The sequence below is a fragment of the Triticum dicoccoides genome, chromosome 2A, assembly GCF_002162155.2.
Source record: "Triticum dicoccoides isolate Atlit2015 ecotype Zavitan chromosome 2A, WEW_v2.0, whole genome shotgun sequence".
Classification (NCBI taxonomy): domain Eukaryota; kingdom Viridiplantae; phylum Streptophyta; class Magnoliopsida; order Poales; family Poaceae; genus Triticum; species Triticum dicoccoides.
This window is the reverse complement of record NC_041382.1, coordinates 681131011-681146071: the sequence shown is the minus strand read 5'-3', so window position 1 is coordinate 681146071 and position 15061 is coordinate 681131011. Positions and strand designations below refer to the sequence as shown.

Sequence of the window (15061 nt, the reverse complement as noted above, 5' to 3'; positions counted from 1 at the left end):
GGTAGGGCGTTTACTATACTTGTGTCACACAAGGCCAGACATTGCCTATGCTGTGAGCATAGTGAGTAGGTATATGCATGAGCCCAGAAGTGGACATGTGGAGGCAGCACACAGAATTCTGAAGTATTTGAAGGGAACACCAGGAAGAGGACTGTGGTTCGAAGGGAATGGCCACTTGGTAGTTGATGGGTATAGTGATGCAGACTGGGCAAGTTGCCTGGATGATCGTCGATCAACATCTGGGTATTGTGTGTTTGTGGGAGGTAACTTAGTTTCATGGAGAAGCAAGAAGCAGCCAGTTGTATCAAAATCAACAACAGAAGCAGAATATAGAGCCATGTCTCAGGGGTTAAATGAGATGTTGTGGGTGAGAAACCTTCTAAGTGAATTGAAATTGCTAAGAGAAGGACCTCTGAATGTCTGGTGTGACAACAGGTCTGCTATATGCATAGCTAACAACCCAGTGCAACATGACAGAACTAAGCATGTAGAGATTGATCGATTCTTCATCAAAGAGATGCTTGATGCTGGGATTATAAAGATTGAGTATGTGCACACAGGCCAACAGATAGCAGACTGCTTGACAAAAGGTTTGGCAGCAAAGGAATGCAACCTAGCTTGCGACAAGATGGGAATGATAGATATCTACCACCCATCTTGAGGGGGAGTGTTGAACCGGTATGGGCCCTAGCCCATCTGTACCTATCTCTTAGGCCCAAGCCCATGAGAAATGTTGACCTAGAAGAGGAGCTCCTCCTCCTCTGTTCCGTGAGAGCCGCCACACACCAAGAAAGACACAACAGCAGCTGCTCCTGGTACGCTACTCCTCCAAGTTCAACACTTACATGTTGTAGCTTCAACTTTCAAGCATCACTCATCCAAGTTTGGTTGTGTTAACCAGATTGGGCCAGTGCTATGCTTGTGTTGGATTTGTTGCATGCCAACTCAGGTCATATTTTGGCCAATTCACAGCCAAACAACCGGCAGACAAAGACCGTTCTGTAGTTGGCATGTCAAATTTAACGACATTGCTCAAATCCATCATGAGATATACAATAAATATAATTCACAATGTTGATGAGATTACATACAGTTAGACACTGATATGCATTTCTACCCTAGATATATTCAGAACTGAAAGCACATGGCAGTTGTAGTCATTCGTAAACAATCTTCTACACCAGAATTCCAGACGAAAAACAGCATCACAGAAAGTTTCAGTTCTACTGAGCCAAATAGAACAGTCAGAATGAATGCAGATGGAATTAACACATGCGCCCCAAAAAGAAACATCAGCTGTCATTCCAGTGCATTATTATGCGTTTATTCCAGCACCTCCGATTTATTGGCACTCATAACTTTAAATCCAACATGCTGTGTGGACAAGTTTTTAAGAAATTGCAGACTCAATCTGCCCTCATCTTGCCTCAATTATCCAATCCACCTCGTACAGCACAGGCTTGTTATACGCGCAAGGACTGATCCTCCCCCAGCTGCAGTGGAATCCACTACACCAACTACTACTACAGCGATGCATTGGAAACCTGCAGATGCCCCTGACATGCTCCATTTCCTCGCCTTTGAGATCGACCAACGCCTTTTCCTTGCTCTTGAGATCAATGGTGAAGAAAGCACCACCCTGCTCGACGAGCATGGCACCTCTCCTCTCCGCGAAGAAGACAAGGTTTATTTTATCACCGCTTCCTAGATTTATCAGGTCAGAGCGCAACCACCCTCCTGCAGCAGCCTCGCCGCCATGATCATTGTCATCTTGCCCTTGCTTGGCCCAAAGCTCTAGCACACCATCATCTCGTATGCTCACAAAAGAGAGCTTTCTTTCTCCGGTGACACATGGAAACGGCACTCGCCGCCGCTGCTCACCAGCATGGACGTTGATGGGGATCTTGGTCAATGAGACATGTGCGGTGGCGACACTTACATTGAGTGTGTAGAAGCTTCTCTGGTCTGTGAACAGCCAGTGCACGGTGCCACAGGTGACGACGCCGGCATACGGTCCACACCTGGAGAGGTGTGAAACCTGGTGGCACTTGATGGGCGTGCTCCAACTGTCTGTGGCAGAGGAGTACCCACAGGCATACATGACTCTGTTGGCGCCTGTGTAAGTCAAGACGACTTGGAACGACGACCGTCGTTGCTGATCCAGATCATCAATGGCACGGTGGTCCTCATCGGTGAGAAGAGCATAGCCAGTTAGGCGGAGCCCGTTGATGAATCCATGGTTTACCAAGAAGGGAGGCGGTGGGAGCAAATGCCTACCCCGCTTGTCGATCAGAGGGCGGCACACCGCAAGATGGAGCTTCTCACGGCGTTGGTGGTCGGCCGGGGTAGGCAGCAGGATGCGCACGAGGAGAAGACCACGGCGTGACGCCAGTGGCCTTGCAAAGTTGAAGAGCCCGTCGTCGTTGGCGACGAAGGAGTCGAAGGTGAGATGGCCGCCGCCAGCCTGAAGGCTCAAGAATTGGGGAGGACTGTCGGGTATCCTTCTCACGGGCTGAATCGCGCTAGCCGCTACGTTCTGGTAGAAGATGCCGACGAGGACCGAGGGGTGCGGCGCTGTCTCCGGCCAGAGGCCGATGCGTCGGAGGAAGACCGGGTCTTTGATGAGGCAGAGCCACTGTTTGCACGTGGCTGCGCAGCGGAGGAGGTCCTGGACGCCCGGCAAGTGCTCGAAGACGACGAGGAGGAGGTCGTCCAGGAGTTCGCCGGCGGCGCCCACGCATGCGGCCTTGGCCATCCGAGGTCAGCGGCAGGCTGCGGGGTCTGGCGGCGCGACACCGCGACACGGCGATGGACGAGGTCGTTGGAGGGAGGTGGTCAACGGCGCGGCGGAAGGTGGGAGCGGCGGATCTGATGTGGAGGAGGAGATGGGTGGCGGCGGACCTGGGTTGGTGACGAGCGCGGCCGGAGTTGGTAGAAGCTGCTAGGGGATGGGGAGAGGGGGGAAGGGCGCGGAGGGAGCTCGGCACGGCGATCGGGGAGAACGGGTCGGGGTCGTTGGGCCGTGGTCGGCGACCCCCCGGATCTGGATGGAGTAGGTGGCGAGGTGGGGCACAGGAGCTTGGCATGAACTATGGAAGCATCACCACCGTATAGCCATATCTTTTCCACACAGATAAATATAATCTAAAACCTTCAAAGTGCACGCGCACTATTTCGTAGGAACGGGCGGCCGGCTCACATGTATGTTTTTTGTCAGCTAGTGGATATTATTATTAGCATTAAATGTGTACAGACTGGTCTGGGAAACAGATTTATGCACATTTATTTTAAATTTTTAAAAAGTCATATCTTTTAAACCACACGTCGGAATTCAGATCCGTTTTCACCGTTGGATTCATCGCGACGAGATCTTCGAAACTAGATCCCAGGGTATGTTTTGATGAATTTTTTTTGATGCGAACTTTGGTGCTATATGATGCAACTAAATTACTGCATTGTACAACTTTAATACTACATGGTGCAACTTTTTTTTAAACCAACTTTGGAGCTAAATGATATAACTTCATATGAGGTTGCAACCTACCAACCATAACAACTTGATGTGCAACTAGTCTACTACCCCGACCAACTATATAGTAGTGGATTGCAAGCCTTGTCCCTATTTTTAATGTAGTCTAGTTGCACACACATTGATATTTAGTTGGTAGAAGGACTAATTGCACACACATATGCTCAGTTGGCTTGTAATTTAGTCTAGTTGCACACATACTGATGTTTAGTTGGCAGGACACTAGTTCCACAGACATATGCGCAATTGACGTGGCAATGTAGTCTAGTTGCACACACATTGATGTTTAGTTGGCAGGATTATTGACACACACATATGCTCAGTTGGCGCGGCAATGTAGTCTACTTGCACACACATTGTTGTTTAGTTGGTATAAGGATTATTGTCATACACATATGCTCAGTTGGCGCGGCATGCAGTGTAGTTGCACATATATTGATGTTTAGTTGACAGGAAGATTAGTTCGTCGAAACATTCTCATGTGGGATATACTTTTGAAAAGCACATCGTGAAGGCTTCAACGGTGAAAACAGATTTGAATTTCGACACACGGATTAAAAGTTATGCCTTTTTAAAATTTTAAAATCATAAAATAAATGCAAACAAACACATGCACATGCATATGCATGCACAGGAGAAGATGCATATGCTAGCATTTAATACATAGCAGAAAAAAGGACTACTAGATGACTATTCTAATTAAAAAAGGAGACAAAAAATTACCTAAAATGATGGGCCGCTGGTTAAGGCTCTGTTTGGTTCATAAGTTCTAGGACTTTTTCTAGTCCCAACTAAAAAGACTTTAGTCCCTAAAAAGTCCCTCTCTGTTTGTTTTCAGAGAAAGTCCCTAATCCCTTCCCAAAGGTTATTAAATAACCATGTTGCTCCTAGTATATAGAAAAATAACAATTAAACAACACCATGGGATGGCAGGCCATTGAATGCATGGAGGGGCATTATTAGAAAAGTCCCAAAAAGTCCCAAAAAAGACTCTCCTTGAGAGTCTTCTTCATTTAGTCCCAAATGTCTAATTTAGTCCCTAAAAAGTCCCTCCTGTTTGGTAAAAAAGTCTTTAAGAGGAACTTTTTCTAGTCCCTACACAAAAAAGTTCCTGGAAACAAACACCCCCTAAGCATCTCGGGCGGCCGTGCGCCTGCTAAATGCGTCCTAAATATAAATGGAAATGTTTGCCACCGACCGCCCAAGCTTCGATCGGTAGGGTCGCTCACTCATACGCGCCACGCTACATCCAACGACTGATCGCCACGCTACACCGACCAACGCCAGAGCGCCACGCTATACCGACCAATGCCAGAGCGCCACACGTCCTGCGAGCCGTGCACCGGCCCGACGCACGAGCAGCGGGAGCGCGTGGCGTACCTCCATCGACCGGGGCGAGTTGAAGAACACAGTGAACGGTAGCTTACCATGCAAATGGGCAGATCGGCTTGCTAGTCAGTTTTAGTGCATTTGGGACTGGTATAGTGATATGAGTTGCAAAACGAGTAAATAGGAGTGGCTGAAGTTTAGTGAACCAAAATAGTTAGATTTTTTGTGTGTGAAAAAAATAGTTGAATTTGAGTGCACTATATTGCACCCCCATAACCTCCAATATAGAAGCTCTACCCTCTTTTTGGAGCTCCCTCCCAAAATTATGGAGATAGAGGGAGGTACGGAGAATCCGCTATAGTAAATTCTGGCGTCTCTAGCCTCCATGTTAACAATTATTATGTAGGGATGGAACATATGACTCTACCAGAGTTGCTCTTACAAATTGCATTGCTAAATGCCACATATGTAGCAACATAGATGCTCTACTTGCTCCGACTTATTATCCTATTGATACAACATTGATCACAACATGCAAGAAATTAGCAAATTGATAGACAGGTGCATGCATGTCCTGTAAAAATTGAAAACAGTCGGTTTGTCTGGTACAACATCATTAACGTATTTGATACAAAAGAGCCAACACAAAGTGCTAACACTAGCAAAATTAAGTGATCTTACTGCCCACAGATCCATGAAGACAGTTTATTATGGGATCTTGATTGAATCATAGTAAATAATATTAGCATGTCAATGATCTTTTGTCCATTCTAATTAAATTTTCTTGTTAATGCTCATCAAATTGTTGGCTAACATAACTTCAACCAAACTTTCCACTAGGCAAAAATCTGGCAAGGTAAGCTTAGGCCAAAACCAAACGCCATCTTATAATACTGAAAATGGCACGATGGGAGCCTCTACTGCTACTTTTGCTAAAAAAATAATGTCTTACACGGCATTATCAATAAAATATCCAACTTATCTTGATTTTCCTAGCGTAATTAATTACATACAGGACAATGTGATGAGATTTTCCATATTTGTGTTTTAATGCTTAACTTGGTTGTTCTGCAAACACAATTTTGGACAAAATTCATTCTAATTATTTTGGAGAACACATCACATCAACCAGTTGATATGAAGCTCGCATCGGTCATGTGCGTGGCCATCAAATTAAAGCGAGATCATGTTTTCCTGGTTTGCCACCTCATTGACACGTCTCTAACGTATCTATAATTTTTTATTGTTCCATACTATTATATTATCTGTTTTGGATGTTTATGGGCTTTATTATACACTTTTATATTATTTTTGGGACTAACCTATTAACCGGAGGCCCAACCCAAATTGCTGTTTTCTTGCCTATTTCAGTGTTTCGAAGAAAAGGAATATCAAACAGAGTCCAAACGAAATGAAACCTTCGGGGGAGTTATTTTTGAAACGGAAGCAACCCAAGAGACTTGGAGTAGACGTTAGGGAAGCTTTAAGGTGGCCACGAGGCAGGGAGGCGCGCCCCCACCATCGTGGGCCCCTCGTGGCTCCCATGACCGACTTCTTTCGCCTATATATGTCCATATACCCTAAAAACATCGAGGAGCACAATAAAATCGGGAGTTCCGCCGCCAGAAGCCTCTGTAGCCACCAAAAACCAATCTAGACCCGTTTTGGCACCCTGCTGGAGGGGGGATCCCTCACCGGTGGCCATCTTCATCATCCCGGCGCTCTCCATGACAAGGAGGGAGTAGTTCACCCTCGGGGCTGAGGGTATGTACCAATAGCTATGTGTTTGATCTCTCTCCCTCGTGTTCTTGATTCAGCACGATCTTGATGTATCGCGAGCTTTGATATTATAGTTGGATCTTATGATGTTTATCCCCCTCTACTCACTTGTAATGAATTGAGTTTTCCCTTTGAAGTTATCTTATCGGATTGAGTCTTTAAGGATTTGAGAACACTTGATGTATGTCTTGCATGTGCTTATCTGTGGTGACAATGGGATATCACGTGATCCACTTGATGTATGTTTAGGTGATCAACTTGCGAGTTCCGTGACCTCGTGAACTTATGCATAGGGGTTGGCACACGTTTTCGTCTTGACTCTTGGGTAGAAACATTGGGGCACTCTTTGAAGTTCTTTGTGTTGGTTGAATAGATGAATCTGAGATTGTGTGATGCATATCGTATAATCATACCCACGGATACTTGAGGTGACATTGGAGTATCTAGGTGACATTAGGGTTTTGGTTGATTTGTGTCTTAAGGTGTTATTCTAGTATGAACTCTATGATAGATTGAACGGAAAGAATATCTTCATGTTATTTTACTACGGACCCTTGAATAGATCGATCAGAAAGGATAACTTTGAGGTGGTTTCGTACCCTACAATAATCTCTTCGTTTGTTCTCCGCTATTAGTGACTTTGAAGTGACTCTTTGTTGCATTTTGAGGGATAGTTATATGATCCAATTATGTTATTATTGTTGAGAGAACTTGCACTAGTGAAAGTATGAACCCTAGGCCTTGTTTCCTAGCATTGCAATACTGTTTACGCTCACTTTTACCACTTGTTACCTTGCTGTTTTTATTTTTTCAGATTACAAAAACTTATATCTACCATCCATATTGCACTTGTATCACCATCTCTTCGCCGAACTAGTGCACCTATACAATTTACCATTGTATTGAGTGTGTTGGGGACACAAGAGACTCTTTGCTATTTGGTTGCAGGGTTGTTTGAGAGAGACCATCTTCATCCTACGCCTCCCACGGATTGATAAACCTTAGGTCATCCATTTGAGAGAAATTTGCTACTGTCCTACAAACCTCTGCACTTGGAGGCCCAACAATGTCTACAAGAAGAAGATTGTGTAGTAGACATCAAGCTCTTTTCTGGCGCCGTTGCCGGGGAGGTTAGCGCTTGAAGGTACATCTTTAGATCTTGCAATCGAATCCTTTAGTTTCTTGTTTTATCACTAGTTTAGTTTATCAAAGAAAACTACAAAAAAATGGAATTGAGGGTACATCATATGCTTTATCTTTTTAATATCTTTCATGAGAATAAGGATTCCGATAATTGTGCTCAAGTGCTAGAAGAAGAATGCATTAGAATGTTTGGCACTAAATATTTGAATGATGAGCATGATTGCAATGTTGTTAGTATGAATTCTTTGAATATCAATGATGCTAATGATATGCAAAGCCACAAGCTTGGGGAAGCTATGTTTGATGAAGATGATATTTTTTGTCTCCCGTGTTTTGATGAGCAAATTTATTATGATAATAGCATGCCTCCTATTTATGATGATTATATTGATGAAAGTGGGTTTGGAAGAGTGTCAACTTTAGGAAGTAATAATCCCACTATTTTGGAGGGTGTTGAATCTTATTGTGATAATTATGAAAGTGGATTTGGAGAGGTCATGGCTTTATTTAGTGATGAATCCACTATTTCGGAAGAGGTACCAATTGATTATGAGAACAAAGTTGCTATCTATGATAATTATTGTGATGACACGTATGCTATAAAGAACAATGATAACCATGAAACTTGTCATCTTGATTTTAACTTTCAATTGGATTATGCCTCACATGATAGTTATTTTGTTGAGTTTGCTCCCACTACTATTCATGAGAAGAAATTTGCTTATGTGGAGAGTAATAAAAATTCTATGCTTATAGATCATGAAAAGAATGCTTTATGTGATGGTTATATTGTTGAATTCATTCATGATGCTACTGAAAATTATTATGAGAGAGGAATATATGCTTTTAGGAATTGCAATAACATCAAGTTTCCTCTCTATGTGTTGAAAATCTTGAAGATTTGCTTGTTTTACCTTCCTATGCTAGTTGATTATTGTTCCCATAAGTTGTTTGTTCACAAAATCCCTATGCATAGGAAGTGGGTTAGACTTAAATGTGCTAGTCATATTCTTCATGATGCTCTCTTTATGTTTCAATTCTTATCTTTTATGTGAGCATGATTGAAATCATCATGCCTAGCTAGGGTCGTTAAACGATAGCGCTTGTTGGGAGGCAACCCAATTTTATTTTTGTTCCTTACTTTTTGTTCCTGTTTAGTAATAAATAATTCATCTAGCCTGTGTTTAGAAGTGGTTTTATGTTTTAATTAGTGTTTGTGCCAAGTAGAATCTTTGGGAAGACTTGGGTGAAGTCTTTGCGATCTTGCTGTAAAAAGCAGAAACTTTTGCGCTCACGAGATTCGCTGCCATTTTTTACTGGAGAGTGCGATTAAGTTGATTATTTTTGTAGATGATTAATAGAAAAATTCCTCACGTCCAGAAATTTATTTTATAATTTTTGGGGTATATGTTTGATCCAGATTACTACAAACTGTTCTGTTTTTGACAGATTCTGTTTTCTATGTGTTGTTTGCTTATTTTGATGAATCTATGAGTAGTATAGGAGGGTATGAACCATAACTGAGTTGGAATACAGTAGATATTACACCAAAATGAATTTAGAATGAGTTCACAACAGTACCTAAGTGATGATTTATTTTCTTATATTAACGGAGCTTACGAGTTTTCTGTTAAGTTTTGTGTTGTGAAGTTTTCAAGTTTTGGGTAAAGATTCGATGGACTATGGAATACTAGTAATTTGTACGTGCTTTGCACGTTAAATTATTATGTGTGATCACAATGCTAAATCATTTCTTAAAAGTAAATATGTTATGTTATAATAAAATTATCGTGTTGAGAACTCGTGAATTGTTTCTTACAATTTGTATAAAATCATGGTGGCACAACGGATTTCTAGTATATGAAGCATGCATAGAAATAATATATGATTTTATTCCAAAAGAAATGTTATTGACGCCTTTGTGAAATATTTTAATTTTTTTCATATTCGAATTTGAATTATAGATAAAATTAGTTTGATGTTATAATTTACTTTTCCAAACCATAGGCGTTTCCTTACAAAATCTATTTCTTTTGTGCGTTGTCGACCGCACAAAGCTTTAAATAACTTAACATCCCATTAAGAAAATAAATTAAAATATAAGTCTTAATTTTCTACTGGTTGTTTAAATATTTCTCTCAACAAACAGCAATATTGCCATCCGTACAAGTTTTCTGCAGTGTACTAATTCATTTGAGAAAAATAAAAAATACTTACGTGTGTGCATTCAACAGTACTCTTGCATGCGAGGGGATAATTGCTACCGCAGTAATATAGGCTGCTAGGCTCTACGCGCACACTTGTTTAGACTTCTATTCTACACTGGAGTACTACACTTGTTCGCAACATAAAGCTAGCTCCTCACGTGCAAATTCTCGAGCATGAATTTTGTAGGCTAGAAGCTCCTCATGTGAACTGGCATGCGTTTAACTCTAGAAAGTTCCGAGCATGAACTTTGTAGTCTAGCAGCTCCTCACGTGAAAGTTACTTTGTGTCAGGTTGGTCACATGGCCGCTGAACTCCAGAAAGATCCCTGACCTCATTTTGGCGCGCCACCGTGGGGAGCGAATCCCATGAACCATGGCCGTTGGATAAGTTCGGTTCAAGATTGATAAATGGCAGTGATTCATTCTGTTGAAGAAATCAACGGCTAACAAATGCTTCGGCATCACTCTGGTTGGCCAATCCAAATTTGAAAATTGGTGTACTATAGTAGTAGAGAAAGGAGTGGCAAGAGCCTAAGCTTGGGGATGCCCAAGGCACCCCAAGGTAATATTCAAGTACAACCAAGAGCCTAATCTTGGGGATGCCCCGGATGGCATCCCCTCTTTCGTCTTCGTTTATTGGTAACTTTACTTGGAGCTATATTTTTATTCACCACATGATATGTGTTTTGCTTGGAGTGTCATTTTATTTTCTTTTGTTTTGCTTGCTGTTTGAATAAAATACCAATATATGAAATTATTAAATGTTAGAGAGTCTTCACATAGTTGCATAATTATTCGATTACTCATTGATCTTCACTTATATCTTTCGGAGTAGTTTGTCATTTGCTCTAGTGCTTCACTTATATCCTTTTAGAGCATGGAGGTGGTTTTATTTTGAAGAAATAGATGAACTCTCGTGCTTCACTTATATTATTTTGAGAGTCTTTTAGAACAACATGGTAATTTGCTTTTAGGCATAATAAAAACTTTCATATAAGTGCATTGAATACTATGAGAAGTTTGATACTTGATAATTGTTTTGAGATATGGAGATGGTGATATTAGAGTCATGCTAGTTGAGTAGTTGTGAATTTGAGAGATACTTGTGTTAAAGTTTGTGATTCCCATAGCATGCACATATGGTGAACCGTTATGTGATGAAGTCTGAGCATGCTTTATTTATTGACTGTCTTCCTTATGAGTGGCGGTCGGGGACGAGCGATGGTCTTTTTCTACCAATCTATCCCCCTAGGAGCATGCACGTAGTACTTTGTTTAGATAACTAATAGATTTTTGCAATAAGTATGTGAGTTCTTTATGACTAATGTTGAGTCCATGGATTATACGCACTCTCACCCTTCCACCATTGCTAGCCTCTCTAGTACCGCACAACTTTCGCCGGTACCATAAACCCACCATTACCTTCCTCAAAACAGCCACCATACCTACCTATTATGGCATTTCCATAGCCATTCTGAGATATATTGCCATGCAACTTTCCATCGTTCCATTTATTATGACACACTTCATCATTGTCATATTGCTTTGCATGATCATGTAGTTGACATCGTATTTGTGGCAAAGCCACCATTCATAATTCTTTCATACATGTCACTCATGAGTCATTGCACATCCTAGTACACCACCGGAGGCATTCACATAGAGTCATATTTTGTTCTAACTATCGAGTTGTAATTCTTGAGTTGTAAGTAAATAAAAGTGTTATGATCGTCATTATTAGAGCATTGTCCCAGTGAGGAAAGGATGATGGAGACTATGATTCCCTCACAAGTCGGGATGAGACTCCGAACGAAAAATAAAAAAAGGAGAAAAAGAGGCCATAAAAAAGAGAAGGCCCCAAAAAAATGAGAGAAAAAGAGAGAAGGGGCAATGCTACTATCCTTTTACCACACTTGTGCTTCAAAGTAGCACCATGATCTTCATGATAGAGAGTCTCCTATGTTGTCACTTTCATATACTAGTGGGAATATTTCATTATAGAACTTGGCTTGTATATTCCAATGATGGGCTTCCTCAAAATGGCCTAGGTCTTCGTGAGCAAGCGAGTTGGATGCACACCCACTTAGTTTCTTTTTGAGCTTTCATACACTTATAGCTCCAGTGCATCCATTGCATGACAATCCCTACTCACTCACATTGATATCTATTGATGGGCATCTCCATAGCCGGTTGATACACCTGGTTGATGTGAGACTATCTTCTCCTTTTTGTCTTCTCCACAACCACCATTCTATTCCACCTATAGTGCTATGTCCATGGCTCACGCTCATGTATTGCGTGAACACTACTAGGAAAATGCTTATAGGTAGAAGTTTACCAGTAGCACCTGTTTCTGACCCCACGCTACTGGTATTTACCAGTAGCGCTGGTTAGAAAACACGCTACTACTATTAAATAACAGCATCGTTTGTTAGCTTGGGCCGCGCTGCTATTACTTGGGCCGCAGGGCAAAAATGGTAGCCCACTTACCTGTAGCGTTTGTTTCGAATGGGCGCTACAGCTGGTGGGCTTAGCAGTAGCGCCGGCCTCTACCCAGCGCAACTACTAGGGGAAAAGAAAACCTGCCCGCGAGCGCCCCCGCACCCCTCACTCTCACAATCGATCCCCTCCGACGACGCTGCCGCGGTTAGGGTTCCTCCCCGGCCGCCTCACCCCCGTCGACGGTGCGGTGCGCCGCCACCACGCGCGGTCGCCTCTCACCTCCTCCGACACTCCAGCCCCGTAAGTCCCCCTCGATCTCCTCCTCCCCGCGCGCCACTACTATAGCTAGGCTCCAATCGATTCGCCGCGGCGGCTCACCATGTTTTGGGATTTCGTGTGGGGGAAAGGTATTTAGGGATTGCACGATGAAACCCATGCAGCTTAGAGAGGGGTTCTTTCCTGACACTAGGGTTATGTCGTGAATGCTCCTCCTTTCATCTGAATGATGTTGATTGTGCCAGTTCTTCTTAAAGGTCTAAATGTTTGTATCCTCGTGATGAGCTAACCTATGTGTGAATTTGATCCACTAGCTTCTTTGTTGATGCATATAAAGATATGACCAAGAAGCCCTCACTGTTATGTGGTTTCATGGAAAAATCAATGCTTGATTCGGTACTCTTTCAGGTTGAAGAGAGTGTCTGTATGTGGTGATGCTCAAATTGTCAAGTTGTTATGGTGCGCATTTGAATATATGCTAACACCCGTTTCGAAAAAAATGCTAACTGATCTGTCTCATGTCTCTGTTTTCTTGAATGAGAAAACTAACTTTGCTGTGTTAATTAGGACAGGTTGATGCTATCTTTTGTCTGTGTGTGTGATTGTTCTTACCTTGTATTACCTCTTAGTCTGGTGCTTATATTTTGTAGTAGAAAATGCTGGCTACATTTTGACCCACTTGTGAATTCTATATTAGGCTCTGTTTGGGTTATTAGGCTCTGTTTGGGTTATTAGGCTCTGTTTGGGTTACATGATCTCTATTAGGTTATTGTCTGAACTAAACTACAATTTAGTTGTTATTTTGCTTTCCATGTGAACCTCATGTGTATTCTCTATGATGTGTATATTATTCAAAACCTGATGTGTGTATTGAAAACTTTATATTTATTTTTTGGATCGTTAATCCTCTAATCATATTGCTTTAGGGAAATGACGCCACCACCACCACCACCATGCCGACGGTGCAAGTCAAGGTGCACCAGCAGCCTTGCAACTGGCACGCTGTTCGACATCTACTACTAGTCAAGTTTTCTTCATGCGGCAGTAATAAATTATATGAACTAGTAACCACTATTTTATTTTTAGTGTTATTGACATTAATGCATCGTGTATATATCATTTTGCTTTTTGCACATAGATCGTCCCATGCAATGTGAGGTCAGAATTCAACAAGCTGACCGGAGACTCTGTGACCTTTGAGGCTCCTAGGGGCCCCTACACTATGGAGGTCGAGAAAGGACGAAATATGACGCAGGTGGGAGCAGATGGATGGGTCCGTTTCATCGCCCACATGCGTATCACCGGTGGTGAGTTGATCAGCTTCTCCTTCAGCGCAGGAAGACCCAAGTTGGCCGTGATTTATGTCAACAAAGCAGAAGATGATGAGGATGATGACGACCCACTTGGTGAAGCCATCGTTGCTCAAAGAATAAGGTTGAGCGAGGAGGAGGTGTGCAACCTATGAGACATCATTCCGCCACGTGCTGACTTCATCGGGGTGCCATTCGTGACCCGCCTAACAAGTACCATGGTTGATCGACATATCATGGTATGTTGCATTTACTATAGTAATTTGATGATATGCTTTATTGTTATACTTAGTGTAGAGCCCGATGATATATATGCTTAGTGAATCTTATATGCTCAGTAAATCCGATGATCTATATGCTTAGTGAATCCGATGATATATATGCTTAGTGAATCTTATATGCTTAGTGAATCCAATTATATATATGCTTTATTGTTATACTTAGTGTAGAAATGTAGTACTGTATTTTGATAGTGTAGAATGTGTGAGGCTACTTGTTAATTGATATGTTTTTCTTATTCGGAAATTGTCAAAGAGCCTATCTGAGAGTTTTGGTATCAAGCCTGATGAAGAAGGCTCTGCTGGAATACGCCTTACCACGAGGGGCTCCATCACCACTTGTGCGTACGGCGTGGACACGGACGGTCGCACACACTTCAACTCGGTTGGGTGGAAGAGCTTCCTCGTCGGCAAGAATCTTCATGTTGGACATGCAATCCTAATTACTATCAGGAACACCCACCACCCAGGCTTGAGGATGATGGTCGTCATCGATATCATCTAGAACTATATATGCTTGTGAGATCTATCCATGCATGCGTGTGGATGCTGAACCATATATATGCTAGTATGACTACCTAGTAGACTTATCAATTATGATCTATCCATGCATTATTGACTACTATATATGAGTTTGTGAGATTGTGTGGTTATATTAAATGTGGTATTTGTCGTTAATGCTTGTGAGATGGTTCTGTGAACTTAGTTTATTTGCACTGGACTTGTCTTGATTTCCATAAATATTGCCTCTGACTCTTTTTTTATTTT

General features: G+C 42.2%; 1 protein-coding gene across 1 annotated transcript; it reads right to left on the bottom strand.

Annotated features, from left to right (window-relative positions):
• Nucleotides 1-1282: 1282 nt before the first annotated feature.
• LOC119356207 lies at nt 1283-3042 on the bottom strand. The gene has a single exon (XM_037623135.1). The coding sequence runs from the start codon at nt 2753-2755 to the stop codon at nt 1418-1420; it is 1338 nt and encodes a 445-aa protein (XP_037479032.1). The 5' UTR covers nt 2756-3042; the 3' UTR covers nt 1283-1417.
• Between the last annotated feature and the right edge of the window lie 12019 nt (nt 3043-15061).

Bases quoted from the DNA above. Each gene is read 5' to 3' on its own strand.
- LOC119356207 (XM_037623135.1), bottom strand. From the start codon at position 2,755: ATGGCCAAGGCCGCATGCGTGGGCGCCGCCGGCGAACTCCTGGACGAC.